Genomic DNA, 27,592 nt, shown 5'->3' with positions numbered 1-27,592 from the left:
GCAATCGTGACACGCGTTTCGTCATCTCTGCGCGAGCCACTGACATCAGCTTCTCAGTATCCGGTCAAGATCAGTACGCCGCTGTTTTACGAGGCTTTGAGCTTGGGGCGGCGTGCGCCGAGCCAGCTGATATTAGCATGTTAAAAACGGTAACAGAATCAAAAGACAGTTACGTGTGACGTCAGTATGTGTATGCATACCAGCGTGTGTTTCATCGCCATTTTTTTCCGAATCGATCAGCTAAAGAAAAGTCGCGGTTAATAGATTTCCTCTTATATCTATACTTTTTAAGATAAACATTTTGTAGTCATCTTGATGGGTCAACAGTGAAGTACTTTTCAGGACAGAACGGTCTTCAAGAACTCTCAGGCAAGACCTATCCATCCTTATGAAACATTCTATGCGGGTTTAAGAAAAGCCTCAACGATGAAATAATCACACATTTGCATACATCCTAACCTGCACAGTCTCATTTACGTAATCTCGGGAATGTGCATACTTGTCACATTATTTACACTTTAACTATGTTTAACTTTCACTGCCACTGATTGAGCACATTTGTCAGTCAGTTGTTCTTTGTTTCCCGGCGAGGTTGCAGTTCCAGAAGAGAAGTAGAAATGCTAACTGTCTGACTTCATAGTCCAACGACTGTTGCAATGCTTGGTTGATCTGGTATGACATTTCATTCTGAACATCAAGCTTACGCCCGGAACACAAATCAACGATAAACACGTCGGCGTCGTCACAACGTTCTGGTTTTTAACTTCCCAAACATGGGGGATTCCCAACCGCCGCTACAAAAGTGTACACGCACTGCAAGCACCACCCCTCCGCATACCTGCTGTTGTGACGTAGGTTTCAATATAAACATTGCCTTACCACCTCCCGCGTGCGCCGTCAGAACGCCTTAGCTTTTCCTCTCCGCCAGTCACTCTCAGGTAATACTCGTGCTTCCAACCGCGTGTGTGTGTGTTTGCTTGTGAAGGACTCAGTCCACAGAGATATATATAGACTAGTCAGTCACTGACCTGTGGTAGTTCAGTGGATTGGTGGACACTGCAGAAATCAGGATTGTGAGTGGAAAGCAGGCTGCAATTGTGGATAAAGAAGGCCACAAACAGGAACAAGAACAGAGGAAAATAACTAAGGAAAAAGGTAAGGAATTAATTAGAAAAGAGACGATAAGACGAGATGAGATAGAATAATTCCTTGTTTAACGATCATAATACGCCCTAAGATAAGGTCGTTTTCAGTATACCTAGTTATCGCATCCATACGAGAGAGGGTAGGAAGACCAAGAAAGAGAGAGATGGATGAAACTGAGAAAATAAAGTATAGGGAAATAATATAAGAAAGGAGAGAAAAACCAAGCAAAAAAGGTAAGATGGAAAGAGACAAGACAGCAATAAAGACAAAGACTGACCAATCAGGATTGCTTTTTGTCAAGCAACAAGCCACTAAGAAAGTAACACGCATGCAGGAAAAAAAAAATGGGTAGCGCCGTATACTGTATGGCAGCTCGCTTTCCCCAGGGAGAAAGCAGCCCGAATTTCTGTGAGGTTACCCTCATGGACTATATAAAAATCTTATCTTATCTTATCTTAAGAAAGAAAATAAAATAAGCAAAGTAAAGACAACGACTGATAAAGAAGAGGAAGAAGAAAAAATCGGATAACTTTTTCGAGCAGCTAACCGCCAATTCCCTTGAGCTACGCGCGTGTGTTGGCATCTCGTCTGCTAGGCTTGCTGAAGAGGGGGGAAAGGCAAAGGGATCAGCTTAAAAGTTCAAGTTGACTCCGATCGAGGACACCAAACATCCACCCACCCATACGGCATACCCACCTGTCCTGTGGAACTAAAAAAATCGACTCCCCCCCCCCCCCCTCCCCCGAAATAATCAACAACAAAAACACCCTCTAAACATTCCCCCAACCCATCATCACCATCATCTACTCTCCCTACACACCCCCCCCCCCCCCACAAAGACGTCCCCCCCCCCCCCCCCCATCATCTTTGTCCCTTGCCCTTTCCACCTCTCCCACTCCCGCCCCCACCCCACCCAATCCCTCCCAATGCCAACCCTATCAACCCCAACCCTAAGCCCCAGCGAAACACACACACACACACACACCCCTCCCTCCCCTCTTCGCCTCCCCGCCACAGAGAAAACCTCACCCGCTTTAGCCACACAAAGCCTGTCTGGTGATCGATGATGAATCCGGAGGACCGATCAGCTGGCTGTTGGAGCGAGTTCTCCACTGTCTTCTGCTCCCATTCACTGTGTTGGGGGAGGCGGGGAGGAGAGATGTTGACGGCCTCTGTACAGTGACTCAGTGACGGAGCCGTTTTGTGAATGAACTGAGAGACACACACAGAAGAGACGAGGTAGGAGAGAAAGTGAGAAAGAGAGACAGACAGACACAGACAAGCAGACAGACAAACACAATCAGAAAGACAGACAAAGGATGCAATAAAGAGCCAAGTAAACTATTGACTGGCGGAACCGTTTTGTGAACTGATGAACCCAGGGAAACAGAGAGAGGGGGGAAGGGGGAGAGAGAAGGTACCCTCCTGTCAAGTGTAGCCAAGTCAAGCTACCGGTTCAACTGACGAGCCGTTTTGTGAATGAAAGGAGACAGGAGAGGGGAGAAGGGGAAAGAAGAGGAACTCCAGACAGTGTAACCAAGCCAAGCTAACTGACTGACGGTGCCGATTTTGTGAATAAATCCACAAGATGGACACGAGCGAGACAATTAGGGAAGTGAGACAAAGACAGACAGATAGACAGAGAGACAGATAGACAAAGAGAGAAAGAGGAAGAGGATTAACGGTCCGCATTATATCGCGTGGCATAGTCATTCACGGACGGAGATGATTCAATCAGCACTGCGGTTTCCGTAGATCGTGTCCGAAACCGCATCGACTAATTGCCTCTGCTTTGCCCAGATTTGGTGTGTGTTAATTGTGCGGCATCCTGCTGCAGTTGTTGTACAGCGATGGAGTCAGTTTTAAGAGCTGATTTTCCGCAAGCGTTGGAGATTTCTAGTTTTTGGCTCACGTAAGTGTAACCTATGTGATGCTAACTTTTGTCTGTCTGTGCGTGTGTATATGTGTGTATGTGTGTGATAGAAACTTTAACATTTGACTGAACTCCGAAATACTAATTTTACCTGGTTATTATCCAAGCAACAGCTTCAAAGTATTGAAGCAATGATCAACATTTCGTCGGCACGTATGTAGTTAAAGTGTGTATCCAAAGAAAACGGGTGGTGGTTTTTTTTTTTTTTTTTTTTTTTGGGGGGGGGGGGGAAACAGGTGACTGGTTTGTGTCGTGTGTGGTATGTAGACCAGGTCAGGGGTCAAGGTTAAGTCAGATCGCGTGAAGGATTGTGGTATAGATATAGTTCTCACCCAGCTGCAGTTCGCCGATTCGGGGAAGACGATTTCACATTGTTCGGTTTCGTAGCCCCAGAAAAATAGATAAAGAAGATACCAAAGGAGATTTCCTACAGGTTGATCTGCACAGCGTGTTTCCAGTGTGTGCGCGAGGAAGCGCTGTCGAAAGCGCAGTGTCGATCTGGTAGTCGTGTCCCCGTAAGTAAGCTACATACAGACAGATCTAGATCTAGTGTCTCCCACTCTTGCACCGTGTCACCTATGCTTACTGTGTGTGTGTATGTGTGACGGAGTGAATGAGTTTGTGTTACTGTTTGTCGATTTCTTACGGGAGCCTTGAAGGCTTCGCCTCTTGTTTTGTTTGGTTCCAGTGAATTCCTGCAGTTCATGGTGTTTCAGCGAAACCCGGGAAGTGACAACTATCCACTTGATTAATTATGACTGTGTTATTTACTGAAAAATTGATTAAGACATCCTGAAAAGACTGATCCGACGAAGTGCTGATAATATCAAACAACATCATTTGTGAAATAATTCATCTTCTCACTCCCGCTGAGAATAACCGAGACTCTTGCAATTATTTCTCTGAAACCATGACTGACGTCGAATGTGACATCCTGCAAAACTCAGAGTCGTCGAACTTCTATATGCGGGACGATTGGTTTCAATACTGAAACAGGCATAGGAAAATCTATGTCACGGTCAGGCTTTGTGCAAACATAAGCAACTGACTATCATGTGAATACGTGCTGAAACTGATATCGGAAAATCTACGTCACGGTTAGGCTAAGTGCTAAAATAAACTGATTTCCACTGGTGTTGTGTCTTGTGAATTAAGTGCTGACACTGACATCTCCATCCTGTGACACTTAGTTGATCAATACAGTTGTAATACTGAATATCAAGGACTATCGCTGCTGAAACGATGCTGAAACGATTCTGAAACGATCGTATGATATATTAAAGTGTGATATCAACGCGTGAAACATGGCTGCCGTGTGCTGACAAAACCGAGTAAGTCCACTGAAGCTAGTTCTGAGATAAACGACTTTTTCTGTTTTATTACATTTCTCAAAAGTGACGATTATCTTGATCAATCTACAGAGATAATAAGATAAATAGCATTATTGTACGTTTACAACCCGAGTTTGATAATGATCTGATGGATGGTTTTTGTTTTGTTGGGCATTTTGTGGACTTACTTGGTTTTGTCACTTTTTTCCATTATATCAGATCTAAAAAATTTGACAGATCTAAGCAAGTGGACTTACTTGGTTTTGTCAAAACATTTGGAAGAAAAAGTAGTGCTTTTTTTGAGGATGAAAGTCGCTTGTTCATTTCAATGCGTTATTCTCTCAGGTGCCAGGAGAAACGTTCCGTATAACTCTCGCTTACTCTATTACACATGTCGTGTGCATAATTATAGAGCGCTTACTTCCCTTTGCTTATTTGATCTCTGAACAACGCTCTGGCTCATTTCGGTACGATTCTCACAGATACTTTCGAAGCGAACCTGTAACAATGTGTGCGTTTGTGTGTTTGTTCTGATTAAAACCAGTCTTGATCTAAGGACTATGTCCAGTCAAGAATAAAAGATGGTTCTTGTGTATGACTGTGTACGTGAGTGTTAGTTTGAGTGCCTTGGAGAATGATGAGCATATCAGATTGCGGCGATTTGCTAAAATACATATTATTCACGTACAATTGTTCAACCTACACAGCATGTTTTTTTGTTCCAGTAATGTTTTGTTGTTGTAAGTTTATGTGGTACGGTTACTACTATAGTTACAGCCTTAAATCACATTATTTGAAATACAAATCAAACACTATTTACCCGGGTTTGATGTCTTAAAAATCGTTTCTTGAAATTGTTATTACGAAATATTTCTGGACATTAAAATGCTAGCACAGGCACGAAAGTGATTTTATTGCAGGTGTCAATGTTTCCTGAATCTATTTATAGATGTGTTACGTTTGACTTGATATTAAGCAATTCAGGTGCCGTGTGGACATGGTACGGAAACATTCACTGTCCCGATTGACGGGTTTTAACAGCGAGGACGCAATTTTTGTAAAGGCGTTTTAGTTCTGCTTCTTCTTCTTCTTTTGCGTTCGTGGGCTGAAACTCCCACGTACACGTGTGCTTTTGCACGAGTGGATTTGTACGTGGATGACCGTTTTTACAAAACCATTTAGGCAGCCATACGCCGTTTTCGGTGAAAGCATGCTGGGTATTTTCGTGTTTCTATAACCCACCGAACTCTGTTTTGGACTGCACAATCTTTTCCGTGCGCACTTGGTCTTGTGCTTGCGTGTACACACGAAGGGTGATAAGGCACCAGCAGGCCTGCACGTAAGTTGACCTGGGATATCGGTAAAATCTTCACCTTAATTACCCGTCAGGTGCGGCCGGGATTCGAACCCACGACCTTCCGCTTTGGTAAGTCTTTTTTTTTCAAAATGATATTTTTTGTCCATCAAAAAGAAAACAAGAGGCGAAGCCTTCAAGGCTCACGTAAGAAATAGACAAACAGTAACACAAACTCAATCACTCCGTCACACATACACACCCACACACACAGTAAGCTTAGGTGACACTGTGCAAGAAAGAGAGACACTAGATCTAGATCTGTCTGTCTGCATGTAGCCTACTTACAGGGACACGACTGCCAAATAGTCTCGGCCCGCTCAAAATAACAATGACTGAGAGTGAGACCACACACACCACGCGAGAGAGAAAGACTACAGGGAGGCATGCCGTCATGATGCATTAATTGACGTCAAACACTTTTGACCGTGACGTAATCTTATGCGAGCTTTATCCATAGTCTTGGATAACCACTCACACATAGACTCGGAAATGTTAAAGTTTCTACCACAGACATACACACGCACAAACACACACACACACGCACACACACACGCACAAACGCACAAACGCACAGACAGACAAAGTTACGATCGCATAGGCTACACTTCGTGAGCCAAAAATCAATGCGCATCTTGTGTGCTAATTTCTACTTTTTAGAGTGCTTAGATAAGCAGATATGAACAAGTAAGTCCACAACCAAAAACAACTTTTTAAGTGTGCATGAATGTTTTGACAAAACCAAGTAAGTCCAAGGGGTTCCCAATTTTCCTATAATGATAGTTTTAAAATTCTTGTCAGACGACCCATACAGAAAATACGTCATTTTAAGTTTAGAACTCACAAATGACGTCATTTAAAGTTTAGAACACACAAATGACCTCTTTCGAAAAGGCGAGACATAATGACGTCACCTTATGACGTTTTATTTTAAACATTTTTCTTCTCTATCTATATATAATACTCCTGACGATCCTTGTCTCTCTCTCTCTCTCTCTCCCTCCCTCTATCCCTCCCTATCTCTCTCTTTTCCTCCCTCCATCTCTCTTTCTATCCCTCCCAACCTCTCTCGCTATCTCTCTCCCTCTCTCTCTCTTCCTCCTTCCCTAATTTCTCTTTCCCTTTATTTCTCTCTCTCCCTCCATCCCCCCCCCCCCCCCTCGACCCTGATTTCTTTCCCCTCTCTCACTCTCTCCCTGTTTAGTCTCTCTCTCTCTCTCTCTCTCTCTCTCTCTCTCTCTCTCTCTCTCTCTCTCTCTCTCTCTCTCTCTCTCTCTCTCTCTCCATCTTGTGCAAATTCGTAATGTTAACGTTATTTTCACTGTTTTGTCATTTATCTTGACAACACTTCTTCTTTAGCAGCCATGCTTGCACCAAAACTAGCACCCCTACTAACAAGTAAAATGCCGCAAGAATATTCGGATTGACTTTGACGTCATACTGGCAAAAACATTGCATTCTGATTGGTTATAGCGTCATAAAGGCTCTTGTGATTGGTGGATGGACTTACTTGGTTTTACCAGCAAATTGACATGTAATTTTTTTGGAGAAAAGTTTGAAGTTGTGGACTTACTTTTCTATATCTCCTTATCTATTTATTTTACAAAGTCAAAATTTACACACAGGCTGCTTCTTGATTTCTTAGTTTTGATGAACAAAAAGATATCATTTTTGGGAAAAAATGGACTTACTCGGTTTTGTCAGCACATGGCAGATGTACTTTAAACAGTTTTTAAGGTGTGGACTTACTTTTTTATATCTCCTTATCTATTTATTTCACAAAGTCACAATTTACACATAAGGTGCGCCTTAATTTCTAAGCTTTGATGAACAAAAAATATCATTTTTGAAAAAAATGGACTTACTCGGTTTTGTCAGCACACGGCAGATGTAAAGAGAAACTTCAGTAATACACGACTAGTTGTGAAAGAAAAAGAAAAACAATGAAAACTGGACTCGCCTTTACACTTTCAGCTGACTCGATACACAAACAAAAATGAACGGTTCGATTGGCCTGAAGGTCTTCTTCGGTGTTGCAAGCATTCGGTAGATCTTTATGTATCGAGTCAGCTAGCTGATAAGGTGAGTTCATTTGTCATTGTAACTGTTTATAAAGAGGAACTAAATCAATGTCTATAATAAGTGAAAGTGACACCTTCTAATTGCGACAGCTTGACACTGACATTCAATAGAAATTAACGTGATCCAGCTAGAGTAATGTAATCACAACACATCCATTAAAATGTGCTGCACTGTAATACATTGAATGTGACAGTTGGTCGAGACACACAGCTGGCGCTATGTTATCGAGCGTCACATTATTGTCGTGCAGAGATCAAAAAGGAGATTGGGTTAATCACGGACATTAATTAAAACACAGAGACATCAACGTCAGTCTTAGTTTTATTCCACTTCCGCGAAATACACAACAATTTGAATATACATGTCCTGTAACTGACAACACACAGCCTTGCACGGAAGACAAAGTTTTCACTGCGGTGTCAGTTTCAAAGAGCAACCGAATTACACAGAAAAGACATAGGAGGTAAAATAAAACAAGACCTACTTTGGAAAGTTAGACTTTTAATGAACGGCGAGTCTCCGACAAAATTGAGCGCGGAAATTGAGATGAGCCGTGGCTTTGATCAGATTAAATTGGATCGGGCTGAGAGAAAACACGTGCCCCAAAACGCTGTCGAAGGATCATTAATTTTTCGTAAAGACGATCGAGTCATTCGAAAGATAGAAGAAAAAGCTTAATTTGCAGTAAGACTTGGCCTCCTTGTTTGAATGTTTTTATCTGTTCTGAAAAGGATGAAGCAGTAATGATCAGCTTTACTGCAGAAATATATAGGCTTACGTACGCTTACGCAACATCGCTTATTTTTCTTACATTGTTTGTTGCACCTTTTTTCAGTGCGTTTAGAAAAACCATGTAATGCTTAAAATTCTTTGACGTTGTTTCCAGTAACTTCGAGCACAATCATGACCTTGACATTTCTTTGTCTTTCAAAGTAGACATGCCTTTTGATATGTTGATATGGGCGGGGATGTAGCTCAGTCAGGGCGGGGATGTAGCTCAGTCAGGGCGGGGATGTAGCTCAGTCAGGGCGGGGATGTAGCTCAGTCAGGGCGGGGATGTAGCTCAGTCGGTAGCGCGCTGGATTTGTATCCAGTTGGCCGCTGTCAGCGTGAGTTCGTCCCCACGTTCGGCGAGAGATTTATTTCTCAGAGTCAACTTTGTGTGCAGACTCTCCTCGGTGTCCGAACACCCCCGTGTGTACACGCAAGCACAAGACCAAGTGCGCACGAAAAAGATCCTGTAATCCATGTCAGAGTTCGGTGGGTTATAGAAACACGAAAATACCCAGCATGCTTCCTCCGAAAACGGCGTATGGCTGCCTAAATGGCGGGGTAAAAAACGGTCATACACGTAAAATTCCACGAACGCAGAAGAAGAAGAAGGATATATATGTTGATATATAACATGTATCCACGCAGAGGCCAACATAAAATTGATATAGACATGCGCATGAATTGAGGTAATCAAACGGATATATAATATCATCCCACGCATGTAAGCTTACATCAGACACTCTTGCTTTGCATTTGTCTCGGAATGTTCTGTGTTGTAAACGTGAGGAATCCTTGGTGAACATTTTGCCTCTAGGTTATTTGCATTTTTGTAGACTGCAGTTCTTCGAGTTCACCTTGACATTTTGGCACTAGACTAAATTTTTCCCCCCCACTCCTAGCGATCAGGACGCAAATCGTTCTTGTCTGTTGTGTCGTGTTACTTTGTGTATGTTTTTTCTTTTTTAATTTACCTTCAACGAACTATACGCCTGATCGACAAAGGCTGTTGCAAATGTGAAGCATTGCAATAACGTGAAATGTAACAACGTGTATTGACGTCTTCGTATTCTTTGTGCAGGTACAGCATTGAAACCTAGAAGAAAAGCTGTCGACTACTGCTTCTACCATGACTGAAGCTGTATTTTGAATGGACTGCGTAAGTGAGAACTCTGGATTTCTTACCAATCACGCTAGTTCTACTTGAATATCTAATGTTTAGGAGACGATAAAAGCAAAGCCGCCAGACGAATTGTTCATTACAACACTGTGGATGACGTCGTGAAGTTATGAGCAAGAAGGAAATAGGAAACGGGCGAAGACAAACAAAAACAAACAAAATTAAAAATCGATAACAGTTACTACTGCTGACTGAGGTCGTGACGAAGATTTTACTGCTGTTGTTCACGTTTAAATCAAACACTGGACTTCGAGGATTTTGAACACTTCCATCAACTAGGACCATTGTGATAGCGAGACCTACGTCATCTAAGGGAACCGTTAACATACTGCCCTTTTACGTCATTTACAAGACGTAAGCTGCGCGGCTGGAAGAAAGGGTCAGCATGTTACACCGCATGCCATGAACACTTGGTGACCTTTTTAACAACAACGACACCGACAACATTCTGAACTGGCTACGTAAACCGTGTGGGAAGAGTGGTAGTGGTTGTGTGCAGACGATGACGATGGTATTACGTGGAGGAGGTTGTGACGTGCGCTGTGTGGTGGTGGGTGATGACGCAGTGGGGAAGACCAGCATGTTAATGGGATACGCAACCAACCGCTACCCGACGCAGCACGTGCCGTCCGTCTTTGACAATTATGCAGGTCAGTTTGGAGTCAACTGTTTAATTTTTTTTAATACAGTATATAAACTGATTATTAATTCTGTTATGACGTCTGTCTGTGTGCTTGACTGCCTCTCTGTCTGTCTGTCTGTCTGTCTGTCTGTCTGTCTCTGTCTCTCTCTGTCTCTCTCTCTGTCTCTCTCTCTCTCTCTCTCTCTCTCTCTATCTATCTTTCCCACCCCCCGATCTATCTCTCTCTCCGTGCCATTTCGATTCTCAGTTGCTTTTACAGCTCAATCACTCGTTCTTTTAGTCGGGAAATCAACACATTACCCACCCATTACTTTCTGCCAGCAGCCCTTCCTTTCGTCTTATACACCTTTATGTCATTCACTGAGAAAACTCTCCGTTTTAATTCAAACAAATTTCGTCCGATACACAATTTAACACCTCAAAGTCTATTCAAGCAGAGCATTTTGATTTAACTGACAAACTCTCTGTTTTGACGAAGATGGACAGCTGCTCTCAAATTTCGTCTGAAACGTCACAACTCTCGCGGTTTCGATTACAAAAAAAATCTGCTCTTAATTCTGTCTGAAATTGTTAATTAAAACCATTCAAGTTCCTTGAAACCCGCATTTACGACTCAAATCAACGGCAGCCGACAGTTTGTCTTGTGCGCTGACGCTTCTCAATGTATCCAATCAGAGACTTACCGCTTTGACTGACTCAAATGAACAGTAACACTCAAATTTCGTCTAATACATCGAGATGTCTAAGATTTAACTGAACGTCAGGCCTCATTTCTAACTATAGCACCATGACGCCTCTCTGTTTATTCAAGCAGAAAAGGCCTACTCGCCGTTTCGACTAGGATAGACAGCAACTCTCAAAATGTGACTGATAAGGTGACAAGGCTCAGTTCATTCAAATAGCAGAAACTCGCGGTTTCCATTTCTTGAATGTCATTTCACTGCTTGAACTGACATCTATCATTCTGCTCTGTTGCCCTAAACCTGACGTTTAAATCGAAGTCGTGTTAGTTTCAAGTTCGCGAGATCTTAAGAGGGAGGGGAGGAGGGAGTAGAGGGGGGGGTGGCGCAGAAAATCCATGAAAGCAGGGGAGAGTGTTTTGCATGAATCAACACACGACATACGCCCACCCTCGAATGACGGAGACCCCAAAATAACCGTCATCGGTTTTCTTGGGTTTTGGGAAATACGTGTAAGGCGACGTTAGCCTACTAGGTGTGTCTGTGTGTGTGAGAGAGAGAGAGAGAGAGAGAGAGAGAGAGAGAGAGAGAGAGAGAGAGAGAGAGAGAGAGAGAGAGAGAGAGAGTTGTCGCATGACAGCAGTGTGTGTGTGTGTGTGTGTGTGTGTGTGAGAGAGAGAGAGAGAGAGAGAGAGAGAGAGAGAGAGAGAGAGAGAGAGAGAGAGAGAGAGAGAGAGAGAGAGAGAGAGAGAGAGAGAGAGACCTAATTGTTATGTACCTGTCATTTCGTTTACCACCTGTGTTTTGAATTTCTCGGGGTTTGTTTAAAGGGTGTGTACTTACTATTCCTTTTCTTTTTGCTGAATGCGGCTCTGACCTTTCGGGGGGGGGGGGGGGTCAAGGGGTCGATGGTGTGTTTTTTGGACGGAATTGGAGAGGGGCGAAGGAGAGGAGCTAACTCTAACACTGAGGGGGAAACGGATAAGCCCAAAAGGTATAGCTTCCGGGCTTTGGCGGCACAGACGCACCTATAGTATTATGTTACAGCTGTTCTCTTTTTCCAGGTATGTGTGTGTTTGTGAACCGAATTTCTTTCATTGTAACGGAACGACTGAAGGAGTGTGCCGGAAAGAAGAGAGGGTAACATTTCATGAGTACCAATACAGGGACAGGTATAGCACCAGTGCTCAGCAGCCTTACCATGCCAATTATTTCAGCCGCAATAGGGCCTTGTTTTCAGTCTCTTTTTTTGAAGAGAGAAGAACGATGGCGCCGAGACTGGCAGATCATGAATCAAAAGTTCCTAGGTATAACTATAATTACCTCCCCTCGTCCCCCTCACGAATACGGAGTATGACTGCCTTAACGGCGAGGGGGGTGGGGCGGGGGGGGGGGGGGGGGGGGGAGTGGACGGCCATACACCGGCCCACTCGCGCAACAACTACAAAAATAACGAACGAGTGTACGTAGGAGTTGCAGCCAAGGAACGCAGAAGAAGAAGAATTACGGTTCAGATAAATTATTAAGTTTATTGTTTGGCGACGTGTTTTTCCATTTCCATTAGTCTAGACGCGTCTGGTTTTTTTCTTGTTGTATTTTTTGTTTTATAATATAATAATAATGGACATTTATTAATCGCCGTTTCTCACAAGAGCTCACGGCGATTTACATATTAATTTCTGCCGTGTGAGATGGAATTTTTTACACAATATATCACGCATTCACATCGGCCAGCAAACCTCAAGCCTATTAGGGCGAGCATTCACATTTCACGGCCTTTATTCCAAGTCACACGGGTATTTGGTGGACATTTTTAGCTATGCCTTTTCAATTTTGCCAGGAAAGACCCTTTTGTCAATCGTGGGATCTTTAACGTGCACACCCCAATGTAGTGTACACGAAGGGACCTCGGTTTTTCGTCTCATCCGAAAGACTAGCACTTGAACCCACCACCTAGGTTAGGAAAGGGGGGAGAAAATTGCGGCCTGACCCAGGCCTGAACACGCAACCTCTCGATTCCGAGCGCAAGTGCGTTACCACTCGGCCACCCAGTCCATAATAATAGTTTTTTACACCTTCACCTGGACGGTTCACGTAGTTGTGTTTAAACACCTTTAGTTTTCCCTGTTATATAAATTTGCAAATTTATTACCTTACCTGTGAGGTGCAAGAAAAGCTAAGATCGGGGGGGGGGGGAGGGGGGGGGACTAGGTCGCTAGGTTCTTGGAATTAAACACTACAGTACTTTAGCAAGTGTTGTGCCTAAACTGATTTTTTTTCTCTGATTCTGTGTGAGATTGAGCAATCATGAGCGATGGGCGTGGGAGGAGTATGTGTGTGTAAGGTGGAGGGGGGGGGAGAGAATACAAGAAGGACCAAGGTCTGAAAACAGGTAGGAGGGCTCCGGAATTTTAACAGGACAGGCAGTTCAGTTTTACATGTTTTGTTCCCAAACTTATCTTTTCTCTCTCCTTGTACGATTGAGCAATCAGCTTAGGCACCGAGGCCGTGAGAACAGGTAGGAAGAAGCGTCGCTAAATGTAGCAAGCAGAGATAACTTCGTTTTTCACCTGTGCTCTATGTTGCCCCTAGGGGTGTGTCTGAGCCGACTTTCTTTCTTCTTGGCGGTTGATTGCAAGGGGAGGTTTTCGTTTGACGGAGTGGGGGATAGGGTGGGAAGAAAATGCCTTTCTGTAGCCGCTGTGTACAGTGGAACACACATTTTAAGACATCCCCCCCCCACACACACACACACCCACACACACACACACATTCTGATAAAATCAGGTCTGAAAAACGAAGGACTCTAATTTTAAATTGGACGTAAATTAACACACACACAAAATTTGTAAAAGGGGCTCTAGAGGGGGGAGGGGTGGGGGGTGGGGGGTGGGGGGGGGGGGAGGAGGGCGTCTTAAATTGGGGGACCTGTAAAGGGAATTCCCCTGTAGATAGAAGTGGTGAAGTGCTCTGCAGCAGCACCTTTCCCGCGGTGGTCGTTAAAACCGAATTGATGCGTGCCTTGTGTAGGGACAGGGATAGAGGGGATGAAATGGTACATTGAGATGTCTCTGTTTTCAGACGAAACAGCTCCCTGTACAGCACAGGCTGCGAAAAAAATTATGTGAGAGAAGCAGAAGGCAAAGTGAAAAGTTCACACACACACACACACTGACACACGCTGGGGACTAACAAACACTTAAATTACAAGCACAGCGGCCACGCACACCGTTTGGCATGCACGATCATCCAAAAGCGCGTACCTAACACGTGAGCTGTCAGTTAAACATGCTTTGTGAAGGCATGCTTATGCAAAACGTTTATATATTTCGAACTCACAGAATGAAACTGAACGCAATGCAACGCAGCAAGACCGTATACTCGTAGCATCGTCAGTCCACCGCTCATGGCAAAGGCAGTGAAATTGACAAGAAGAGCGGGGTAGTAGTTGCGCTGAGAAGGATAGCACGCTTTTCTGTACCTCTCTTCGTTTTAACTTTCTGAGCGTGTTTTCAATCCAAACATATCATATCTATATGTTTTTGGAATCAGGAACCGACAAGGAATAAGATAAAAGTGTTTTTAAATTGATTTGGAACATTTTATTTTGATCATAATTTTTATATTTTTAATTTTCAGAGCTTGTTTCTAATCCAAATATAACATATTTATATGTTTTTGGAATCAGGAAATGATGGTCAAGTAATCTTCGACGAAGCCCGGGGTTCGGTATTGCATTTCAGCTTGGTGGCTTAAAAATTAATTAATGACTTTGGTCATTAAAAATCGGAAAATTGTAAAAAAAAAATAAAAATTTATAAAACGATCCAAATTTACGTTTATCTTATTCTCCATCATTTGCTGATTCCAAAAACATATAAATATGTTATATTCGGATTAAAAACAAGCTCTGAAAATTAAATATATAAAAATTATTATCAAAATTAAATTGTCCAAATCAATTTAAAAACACTTTCATCTTATTCCTTGTCGGTTCCTGATTCCAAAAACATATAGATATGATATGTTTGGATTAAAAACACGCTCAGAAAGTTAAAACAAAGAGAGGTACAGAAAAGCGTGCTATCCTTCTTAGCGCAACTACTACCCCGCTTTTCTTGTCAATTTCACTGCCTTTGCCATGAGCGGTGGCCTGACGATGCTACGAGTAAAATGGCATTGCGTTCAGTTTCATTCTGTGAGTTCGACAGCTACTTGACTAAATATTGTATTTTCGCCTCACGCGACTTGTTCTCTTTTTCTCTCTGACACAACCACATACACGCTCACATGCAACACCCCCCCCACACACACACACACACACACACACACATGTACACTCGCGCGCACAGACATGCTGAAGCAGTTTCTTCCCTGTAAACGCTGATTGCAAGAACAAACAGAAAATTGAACTGACTGAACTTATTCATTTTTGCAGTGGACGCTCTCTCCGTCTCTCTCTCTCTCTCTCAGTCTCTCTCTCTCTCTCTCTCTCTCTCTCTCTCTCTCTCTCTCTCTCTCTCTCTCTCTCTCTCTCTCTCTCTCTCTCTCTCTCTCTCTCTCTTCGAGTGTTGCGTGCGGAAATGGAATTGAAATAATTTACAGTCATCTTATCGCTCTCGTAAGAGGTAAAAGGCCCCTGTGAGAGGGACAATCCGTTTCGCCTGGTTCTTGCGTCTGAGAAGTCGGTCTCTTGCAATAAACACTGATTTATTTTCTTCGAAACAGTTCTAGCTGTCGAACTCACGGAATGAAACTGAACGCACTGTATTTTTTTCACCAAAACAGTACAGCTTCGTCAATCCCCGCGAGAAGGAAATCGCTCACCTCCCACGTTCAAAACGCAGTGATCTGCACACGCCAGAATAGCGCGGTAGCGTATTGTTCTAAGAAGGAAAGCGCGCTTTTCTGTATTCGTGTTAACCTTCTGAGCTTGTTTTGAATACAACCTATCATATCTATATGTTTTTGGAATCAGGAAACGATAAAGAATAAGATGAAATCATTTTTGGATCGATTTCTTACATTTTAATCGTAAGACTAATTAATCTATTTTCGTTAATTGTGATCACATTTTAAGAGTAAACATGACATATGTATATATATATATATTTTAGATTCAGAATGTCATGAAGAATACGATGCAATCAATTTTAAATCTGTTTGCGAAAAATCGATTTTAATGACAACTTTAATGAGCAAACTCATTAATTAATTTGTAAGCCTCCAAGCTGAAATGCAATACCAAAGTCCGGGCGTCGTCGAAGATTACTTGACCAAAATTTCAACCAATTTGGTTTAAAAATGAGAGCGTGACAGTGCCGCCTCAACTTTCACGAAAAGCCGGATATGACGTCATCAAAGACATTTATCCAAAAAATGAAAATAAACGTCTGGGGATATCATACCCAGGAACTCCCATGTAAAATTTCATGAAGATCGGTCTAGTAGTTTTCTTTAAATCGCTCTACACATACACACACACACATACACCACACCCTCGTCTCGATTCCCCCCTCTACGTTAAAACATTTAGTCAAAACTTGACTAAATGTAACAAGTCGCGTAAGGCGAAAATACAACATTTAGTCAAGTAGCTGTCGAACTCACAGAATGAAACTGAACGCAATGCCATTTTTCAGCAAGACCGTATACTCGTAGCATCGTCAGTCCACCGCTCATGGCAAAGGCAGTGAAATTGACAAGAAGAGCGGGGTAGTAGTTGCGCTAAGAAGGATAGCACGCTTTTCTGTACCTCTCTTTGTTTTAACTTTCTGAGCGTGTTTTTAATCCAAACATATCATATCTATATGTTTTTGGAATCAGGAACCGACAAGGAATAAGATGAAAGTGTTTTTAAATTGATTTCGACAATTTAATTTTGATCATAATTTTTATATATTTAATTTTCAGAGCTTGTTTTTAATCCAAATATAACATATTTATATGTTTTTGGAATCAGAAAATGATGGAGAATAAGATGAACGTAAATTTGGATCGTTTTAAAAATTATTTTTTTGGGTACAATTTTCAGATTTTTAATGACCAAAGTCATTAATTAATTTTTAAGCCACCAAGCTGAAATGCAATACCGAAGTCCGGGCTTCGTCGAAGATTGCTTGACCAAAATTTCAATCAATTTGGTTGAAAAATGAGAGCGTGACAGTGCCGCCTCAACTTTCACGAAAAGCCGGATATGACGTCATCAAAGACATTTATCAAAAAAATGAAAAAAACGTTCGGGGATTTCATACCCAGGAACTCTCATGTCAAATTTCATAAAGATCGGTCCAGTAGTTTTCTTTAAATCGCTCTACACACACACACACACACATACACCACACCCTCGTCTCGATTCCCCCCTCTACGTTAAAACATTTAGTCAAAACTTGACTAAATGTAACAAGTCGCGTAAGGCGAAAATACAATATTTAGTCAAGTAGCTGTCGAACTCACAGAATGAAACTGAACGCAATGCCATTTTTCAGCAAGACCGTATACTCGTAGCATCGTCAGTCCACCGCTCATGGCAAAGGCAGTGAAATTGACAAGAAGAGCGGGGTAGTAGTTGCGCTAAGAAGGATAGCACGCTTTTCTGTACCTCTCTTTGTTTTAACTTTCTGAGCGTGTTTTTAATCCAAACATATCATATCTATATGTTTTTGGAATCAGGAACCGACAAGGAATAAGATGAAAGTGTTTTTAAATTGATTTCGACAATTTAATTTTGATCATAATTTTTATATATTTAATTTTCAGAGCTTGTTTTTAATCCGAATATAACATATTTATATGTTTTTGGAATCAGCAAATGATGGAGAATAAGATGAACGTAAATTTGGATCGTTTTATAAATTGTTATTTTTTTTTTACAATTTTCAGATTTTTAATGACCAAAGTCATTAATTAATTTTTAAGCCACCAAGCTGAAATGCAATACCGAAGTCCGGGCTTCGTCGAAGATTACTTGACCAAAATTTCAACCAATTTGGTTGAAAAATGAGGGCGTGACAGTGCCGCCTCAACTTTCACGAAAAGCCGGATATGACGTCATCAAAGACATTTATCAAAAAAATGAAAAAAACGTTCGGGGATTTCATACCCAGGAACTCTCATGTCAAATTTCATAAAGATCGGTCCAGTAGTTTAGTCTGAATCGCTCTACACACACACACACACACACACACACACAGACACACAGACACACGCACATACACCACGACCCTCGTTTCGATTCCCCCTCGATGTTAAAATATTTAGTCAAAACTTGACTAAATATAACAAGTCGCGTAATAATAATAATAATAATGCAAACTTTTATAGCGCTATTCTAGAAAAAATGTCTACTCTTAGCGCTTTACAATACATACATCGACCAAGCATACTATACACGCACAGGCAAAGAAACCGACCAAACATAACCAACAAACTATACATGCACACTGACAGGCAAAGAAAACGACCAAACATACAATACACGCACAGGCAAAGATAACGACCAAACATAAACAAACATACTATGACCAATCATAACCAACATACTATACGCGCGCAGGCAAAGAGAACAATCAGCACATGTAATAATTACTGACAACTAATGATGCAGGCATACAATGACAATCCAATACACAGCCTAGGCACAAGAACCACATAAGGCTACTGTATAAAAACGTGTCAACAATACTATTTACACACACATAAACAGTGCTGACACAAAGCGCAGAAAATATATATACGCGTTATTTTAGGCACTAGGTAGGGGGTGAGGTGGGGCGGGATGGGGTGGGTGGGGGCGTAAGGCGAAAATACAATATTTAGTCAAGTAGCTGTCGAACTCACAGAATGAAACTGAATGCAACGCAACGCAGCAAGACCGTATTCTCGAAGCATCGTCACTCCACCGCCCGTGGCAAAGGCAGTGCCCGTGGAATTGACAAGAAGAGCGGGGTATTCGTTGCGCTGAGAAGGATAGCACGCTTTTCTGTACCTCTCTTCGTTTTAACTTTCTGAGCGTGTTTTTAATCCAAACATATCATATCTATATGTTTTTGGAATCAGGAACCAACAAGGAATAAGATGAAAGTGTTTTTAAATTGATTTCGAAAAAAAAAATTGATAATAATTTTTATATATTTAATTTTCAGAGCTTGTTTTTAATCCGAATATAACATATTTATATGTTTTTGGAATCAGCAAATGATGGAGAATAAGATAAACGTAAATTTGGATCGTTTTATAAATTGTTATTTTTTTTTTTACAATTTTCAGATTTTTAATGACCAAAGTCATTAATTAATTTTTAAACCACCAAGCTGAAATGCAATACCGAAGTCCGGGCTTCGTCGAAGATTACTTGACCAAAATTTCAACCAATTTGGTTGAAAAATGAGGGCGTGACAGTGCCGCCTCAACTTTCACGAAAAGCCGGATATGACGTCATCAAAGACATTTATCAAAAAAATGAAAAAAACGTTCGGGGATTTCATACCCAGGAACTCTCATGTCAAATTTCATAAAGATCGGTCCAGTAGTTTAGTCTGAATCGCTCTACACACACACACACACACACAGACACACACACAGACACACACACAGACACACGCACATACACCACGACCCTCGTTTCGATTCCCCCTCGATGTTAAAATATTTAGTCAAAACTTGACTAAATATAAAAAGGAAGTTTTCCTGTCGATAATCTGCTTGAAACAACGCACACGTTAATATTTTAGAGCTCATCTTTTGGTTGAAATTACATAACTACATCAAGAAAAACGTACATCAGTCAAGTAAGCTGGAGGGTGCGTATAATGTCTGTGTTTATTGTATCTGTCCTGATATTTGACTTCATAACAGGCGTGGTTTCCCCCCCCCCCCCCCTTTCACTTCCAGTCAGTCAAGCAGGACTTTGTGAGTTCTACCCTTGCTCTGCACGTCATTTCTCTTTGAAACAAAAGCAAGCCATTCCTTCTTTTGTAAGGGTTCAACATCGTGGATCTGTTCAGTATTTTCACACAATAAGAGCATCCTTCAACTTAATCACGCATCGAAAATCTACAACCTGGCTGCTTCCTGTATGTGCAGAGTGGGATGTACTCGTATATGTGTTGAATTATTTGTGTAAGTGAAAGCATTACAATTGTGCGACTTTTAAAAATAATTCAGAAAAAAATCCACTCTACACAGATAGCAGCCAGACTGTTGATTTGTGATAAGTGTCCAATTGGAAGAATTCTTATTCCACGTAAAAGTCGGTCTGAACAGATCTGTGGAGGCAAATACGACAGGGCACGCGGACAGGACGGTAATATGTCTTTGTACCTTTCTGTTTGACTACTACCTGCACATACACCAAAACATGCATATCGTTATATAGTTAACGCTGGTTATTGAATCAACAGCCTGTCTACACAGCTGTTGTCAAAATACAATATGCATGTTTTCTTTGGCTCAACACACGCATGCGAATGTTCATCTTTATGTTTTCGTTTCACCTACATCATTGCAGAAATGTTTTGGTTATAACCGTTTTAGCCCCCCCCCCCCCCCCCTCCGGCCTCACACACACACACATTTTAAGTCTCTGACTCGCTTGCTGTCCGTCTATCTCTCCTTGTTGATGGCCGCCCCCGCGGAGTAGTCTTCCTTTTAGAAAATGTGTACTCTGCCTTGCAGATTAGAAGTTTGTGCTGTCGGGGCTGGGTAAGAGAGGGGTTAGAGAGACGAAAGAGGAAACTGGACAGGGAAAAATCACTGCCTGAAGCATTCAATAAAGCCACACAAAAAGAAATTACGACAGGCAGGTTTTCAATTCATACTTTTGCAAAGTATCTGCACAAGCATGTGTGCCTCTGTGAGTATGTGCGTGGCTGCTTTCATGGGGTGCCTGTATCCTCAGAAATTTGAGGATTTTTTTATCTCTCTTTTTCTGACACCGTTGACTTAACGTCATTTTTACAGGACAGGGTTTTTTTCCTTTCAGTTATAAGTTGTAGTAGTTTGACCTTATTGTTTTAGTACAAGTAGAGCTCGTTCACCAGTAGCAAAGACTCGCTCTCAGTCCGTCAGTGTGTCTGAGTGTGTGTGATGGGGGGGGGGGGGGGTGGACCTCTCCCGTGACCGGACACCTGCAATGTACGGACAGGTTTGCACTGGCCCAAGGGTGTCCGTTCATGAGAGGGACTGCTGTAGCAGTAAAACTAGTGTGATACATAAGTAATCAATGTATCCACTTGGCTATATTCACAACAGGGACTTATCACTCTTCTTTGCATGTTTTTAATTTTATGCCTACGTATTTTCAAATACTCAGCAACACATGTAACCCAAATACAACATGTGCCCGTACACTACCGCTTCTTTTATGAAAACATTGCTTCGGCCATGTTGATTTTGATCAACCAATTTTCTTGTCTGTCTCTCTCGCGCTGTCTTTCTCTTTCCCTCTGTGTTTCTTTCTCAGTCTACGGCTCTCTTTCCATCTGTGTACTCACTCTCTCGCTCGCTAGCTCTCTCTAGCTCTCTCTCTCCAACTCACGTGTGCGCGAGCGAAAGCGTGCGTGTGTGTATGTCTGTGTGTCTGTCTGTCTGAGCGTGCGTGCGTGTGAGTATGTGTGTGTCTGTCTGTATTTTGATCTGTATGTCTGTCTGTCTGTCTTTTGATCTGTCTGTCTGTCTGTCTTTTAATCTGTCTGTCTGTGCACGCTTTTGATCTCAGACTCTTCAACAAGCTTGAGTGCAGGAACAATCAGAAGGACTACAGAGCGTGAAAATGTTCTCTCTGTGTTTCAGTTTTTCTTTCATTCGGTAGCTTTACTTTCCATGTCATGTTTGGGCCATGGGGAATTCTCAGATAACATGATCTCCGATATTACTGATCGCGCTTGCAAGGAGTCTTATGCCAGATTTGTTCAGCATTTGCAGCCAGGTTCACTGCGTTTCAGGGGGGAACTGAATGTATACCCTCTCTCTCTCTCTCTCTCTCGCTCTCAGGGAACAGGGATTCCCTGTGTACCATTACATAACCAAAGAGCTACTTCCCCTTGGGATAGGGGAAGCTCTTTGATATAACCGTCATATTTATATATATATTATAACAGCATATAAATCACCTTTTCCAACAACAGATTTGTTTCCAAGATAGACATCTAGGTAATCAGAGAGAGTGGGTTGGACACTAGAAAGAGAATTATAGCATGTCAGTAAGTAAGTGCGCCTGCCCGTCTGTGCCAGTCTGTCTGTCAGTCTTTGTGTCTGTGTTTCGCGGAGAGGGCTGTTTATAGTCACTGGTCGGTGAAGCGTGACACAAAAGTACAGGGACACTGACGGCGTTGTAGCAACTGAAATAGCAAGCAATGAACGTCTCTTCGCATTTCTTTGATCTTTGCACTTCAAAGAAAACAAAATGTACCGACCAGACTAATTAAGAGAACGAGACGGTCTGGACACATAGTATACACGCGGACTGAAGTGGGTTTGACTTAATGGCGCGTGCTATTTCACCGATGTTGTATACGTCCCCCGTCCACCCCCCCTGTCCTCCTCCTCCTCTCTATCCCTCCCTCCCCCTCCCCTCCCTCCCTCCCCCTCCTTTATTGTGGATGGGAGCAGAAGTCAGTTGGTGCAGGCTGTTTATAAGCTGCATGTAATTTAAGAAGTTAAACAGTTCTCTTTGTTCTGTTATATAGTCCACCGTATTACTCGTTTAGTATTTCCCCCAGTTATTGATACTTGAGTGAATGCATGAACGTTTACAAAATTGAATGGTGCACCCTTTTCTGGTTTTGAAAAATCTGCTTGCACATCTGTCCGAGACACGAGACAAGCAAACGCAAAAGAGTTTCAAAGGGAAAGAAACGAAGTAAAAAAAATAAAAGATGGAAATAAACGTTTTGAAGCAAAATGAAAAACTAAAGACAGAAGGGATCAAACAAAGGAAAATAAAGAAAGAAAAGAAGAAGCGATAAACTTGAGAAGGAAGAGAAACAGAAGAAAATAAAGAGCGAACTAAGGACAAATACGGTATAAAAAAGGAAGGGGACACAAAAGTAGAAGAAACATAGCCTACTCCTCAGAAGACAACTTTCTATCTGTTTGCGATTGTTGCACCCACACAGCGCTCGGCCGTACCCCAAAGCTATCATCGATTCCAGGAAATGAAAAATTAGAGCTGTCCAAACAACCGGAACTCCGGTGCCAATGTACACCCCACGGGGGCGCCACATTACACAAAAGGCAGAGTTTGATCACAAGACGATGTGGGCTATCAAGAAAATGATAAGAATACATTACAACCCTGCCACATCCTAACATTTGGGTTGGCAACCGAAATCAAAACACTTTGGTTGCTGTGTTTGTTTGGAGTGATGTTCTCGTCCTCTGACAATAGCACTTGTGAACATACATAAAGGCTCCTAACTTGTTACTGTCCAAAAACAAGCTTTGGAAACGTCAACGATTGTCAACAACATATGTGAAAACAACATTTTATTGACACAAATTCTCTTTTGACTTGTGATAGCTATGTGCATGATGACCTTATAACTCCCAGGCAACAAACAATGTTATTTGCTGAGAATGACTGCCGATTTGGTAGAATATGGATGTAATCGTCAAAAACGCGGATCATTGCACGCGCATTGACATTTTCTGTAGTTATTGAGGGAATTCTTTCTGGAATCGTTTACAATTTGTGTCCACGGAGAAGTCGGAAACTAAAGTACAGAATCGATAATGTGTGCCTATAGTTGTGCCAGGTGTTTCATGACTTCTTCGCCGCTGCTAGGGACGCTTTTGTCAGGCCCACCAGCCATCTGTAAGAACACCACCAACAACCCTCGAGCTCTAGTAGAACAGTACTGAGGAGGCTGGATGGCCAAATGATCACCCCGCGTCTGACAGCCACCAGTCTGATATATATGATCACTGCCACCTTATATGTTTGACTGAGCATAAGAAGTTGTTGGTAGTCTGTGTCGATCATAAAATGTTTCAGACAGTCTCTCTGCAATAACGAGACTCTGTCCATAAGGACTGCTATTGGGACTATATATTGATGTTTTGCAAATCTCTCTCTCTCTCTCTCTCTCTCTCTCTCTCTCTCTCTCTCTCTCTCTCTCTCTCTCTCTCTCTCTCTCTCTCTCTCTCTCTGTATGTCTGTCTTTCGGTCGGTCTCTATTGTTGTGTCTCTGTCGGTCTCTCTCTGTATGTCTGCCTCTCTATCACCCTCTCTCGCTCATTCTGCCTGTCTCTCTGATTCTTGTTTCTGTCTCATCCCCACCCGCGTCTCTCTCTCTCTCTCTCTCTCTCTCTCTCTCTCTCTCTGTCTCTCTCTCTCGCTGTCTGTCTCTCTCTCTCTCTCTCTCTCTCTCTCTCTCTCTCTCTCTCTCTCTTTGTACTTTTTCACTAATTATGTATTCATGTAGTAGTAGTTATTATAGTAGATTTAGTCCCTCTTTAGGGCGAGGGCCAGATGCAAAAAAGTATTCCTATGCTTATTCTGTTACCCTCGTAAAATAAAGAATTGTCAGAATTGTCTTTGTCTGTCGGTCTCTCTATGTCTGCCTGTCTCTCTAATATCTCCCTCTTTCGCTCATTCTCTCTGTCTGTCTGTTTCTGTACCACCCCACTCTCTCTCTCTCTCTCTCTCTCTCTCTCTCTCTCTCTCTCTCTCTCGTCTCTGTCTCTGTTTCTGTACCACCCCACCCTCTCTCTCTCTCTCTCTCTCTCTCTCTCTCTCTCTCTCTCACTCCTCTCTCTCTCTCTCTCTCTCTCTCTCTCTCTCTCTCTCTCTCTCTCTCTCTCTTTTCACTACGACTTGAGTAGGCCTACCCATCGTGCATAGCTTCTGGGCCACCCCACAGACGCTTTTCGTGGGCTCACCCCTGGACTGTCAGACGCCCCGACCCTAAAGCTATAGCAAAAGCCTTGAGGCAGGATGGCCAAATGATCGCCCCGATCGTCCTACGTCTGGAAGCCATGGGCCTGATATATATGTGTACGCGCTACCACAAGTTTTCTGCCCACGTTTCAGACGTCCCACGTTTTCTGAGATTACGTTCAGCTATGGCGGGAGATCAATGCCAAAAGTACAAATTACGCACAATTATGGCGATACTATGTGTTACTGTCGCTCGCGTTTATGAAGTACATTGCCTAACTGCCGATACATTAAAAGGTAATATAATTAACTGTTACAGTTATGGTTTTCAGGCTTCGCTATGCCGCCAGAACGATGCGCTGAAAGCTCTTAATACAAAGTATACGGCGAGCTCACAAACCTACGAAGAACATGTTCTATTTACACATAAAACTGTCTTCACGTGTGATATTTATACTTCTGGCTAACGACTGTTTGCAATTCTCTTTCATTATAACAAATATCGACGTCCTTTTTTTAAATTATCATTTACCTTTGTCACATTTTTCTTTGATTTATGCTTGCGTCTTCCCTGTCATTAACCAAAAAAAGATGTCAGCAATTCATCAGTGTTGTTTCTAATTGCCATTTATAACCCCAAAAAAAATAATCACTGTGATTTTGGTGATGTTGGTCTCATCTTCCCGCCAAATATTAAGTTTTGTCGGCAGTGTTCTTTCAAATTATAAGTTGTGATCTTTGCAATTTTGACTTTTGGCATTAGCTTGTCGTCATTCATGTCTGTCGACATTTCGATTTCGTCACGTTATCTGAATTTACGTTCACTGCATGAAGAATCTAGCAGAGCCGCCGGCTGTTATTGCGAGTGTCACTTTCTGTGTAGACGTCTGCGCAATTTGCACATATTTCCTCTTGTCTGCTTATATTATCGAATTCGTCATTTCGATACGGCAAACACAGCATGATGCTGGAAAACAAGGTTCTCCTTCGCATGGAAAACAAGCTTCAATATGCATGTTTTGCTGAAACATTGTTTGAAGACTGTTTCCTTCTTTTTATATTTAGTCAAGTTTTGACTAAATATTTTAACATCGAGGGGGAATCGAAACGAGGGTCGTGGTGTATGTGCGTGTGTGCGTGTGTGTGTCTGTGTGTGTGTGTGTAGAGCGATTCAGACTAAACTACTGGACCGATCTTTATGAAATTTGACATGAGAGTTCCTGGGTATGAAATCCCCAGACGTTTTTTTCATTTGTTTGATAAATGTCTTTGATGACGTCATATCCGGCTTTTCGTGAAAGTTGAGGCGGCACTGTCACGCCCTCATTTTTCAACCAAATTGGTTGACATTTTGGTCAAGTAATCTTCGACGAAGCCCGGACTTCGGTATTGCATTTCAGCTTGGTGGCTTAAAAATTAATTAATGACTTTGGTCATTAAAAATCTGAAAATTGTAAAAAAAAATAAAAATTTATAAAACGATCCAAATTTACGTTTAACTTATTCTCCATCATTTGCTGATTCCAAAAACATATAAATATGTTATATTCGGATTAAAAACAAGCTCTGAAAATTAAATATATAAAAATTATTATCAAAATTAAATTGTCCAAATCAATTTAAAAACACTTTCATCTTATTCCTTGTCGGTTCCTGATTCCAAAAACATATAGATATGATATGTTTGGATTAAAAACACGCTCAGAAAGTTAAAACAAAGAGAGGTACAGAAAAGCGTGCTATCCTTCTTAGCGCAACTACTACCCCGCTCTTCTTGTCAATTTCACTGCCTTTGCCATGAGCGGTGGACTGACGATGCTACGAGTATACGGTCTTGCTGAAAAATGGCATTGCGTTCAGTTTCATTCTGTGAGTTCAACAGCTACTTGACTAAATATTGTATTTTCGCCTTACGCGACTTGTTGGGATATTGAAATCGCTTTGGATGACTCTCATTACCCCAGAGAAAGTGACATTATGATGAATATATTTTTGTTTCCTGCTTTGCCTGAGATTTGTACAAGTAGTTTCTTGCTCTATTTTGTCTGTGGTGGAATGTCTTGTTGTTGTTTTTTCTTCAAAACTTTCTTTGATAGTGAAATTGCGCCCGATGACTCTCATTGCTCTAGACTAAGGGAGACGAAGCTTGATTTATGTTCGTGTCCTGCTATGTCTGATATCACGTTGTTCAGCAAGTTTCTTACTTTTGCCCGAGGTTTTCTGCATAAGGCGAGGCAAAGATATGCCCCACCCCCCCCCCCCCCTTTTCTCTCAAAGAAATGCTGCACATTGTGTGTAAGAGCTCGCCTCTCTCTCTCTCTCTCTCTCTCTCTCTCTCTCTCTCTCTCTGAAGACTGGTCTGAATCCATCATTCACCCTCTTCATAAAAAAGGGGATATTAACAATCCAGACAATTATAGAGGCATATCATTACTTAATATTTGCAGCAAACTATACAGCTTTATCATAAACAAAAGACTAACTAGCTGGGTAGAATCCAACAACCTATTAAATGAAAGTCAAGCTGGCTTTCGTAAAAAGTACAGTACGACCGATCATATTTTTACTCTATTTGCTATGGTACAAAGACAGT

The 27,592-nt window shown here is 42.0% G+C and overlaps 1 protein-coding gene across 2 annotated transcripts in view; it reads left to right on the top strand.

Annotated features, from left to right (window-relative positions):
• The first annotated feature begins 917 nt into the window (after positions 1-917).
• The window catches only part of LOC138953544 (cell division control protein 42 homolog), a 63,189-nt gene continuing 36,514 nt past the window's right edge, over positions 918-27,592 (top strand). The window contains exons 1-2 of one of the 2 annotated variants that reach the window (XM_070325385.1): positions 918-1,155; positions 9,699-10,447. In XM_070325385.1, the coding sequence (XP_070181486.1) occupies positions 10,300-10,447 (148 nt within the window). In that variant the 5' untranslated portion in view covers positions 918-1,155; positions 9,699-10,299. Of the gene's footprint in view, positions 1,156-2,957; positions 3,059-9,698; positions 10,448-27,592 lie in introns of those variants that run through there. The other variant, XM_070325386.1, reaches the window with a different exon arrangement.

This window comes from Littorina saxatilis, linkage group LG17 (assembly GCF_037325665.1).
Source record: "Littorina saxatilis isolate snail1 linkage group LG17, US_GU_Lsax_2.0, whole genome shotgun sequence".
Classification (NCBI taxonomy): Eukaryota; Metazoa; Mollusca; class Gastropoda; order Littorinimorpha; family Littorinidae; genus Littorina; species Littorina saxatilis.
Note: the sequence above shows the minus strand (reverse complement) of the source record. Positions and strands in the feature narration are given on the sequence as shown.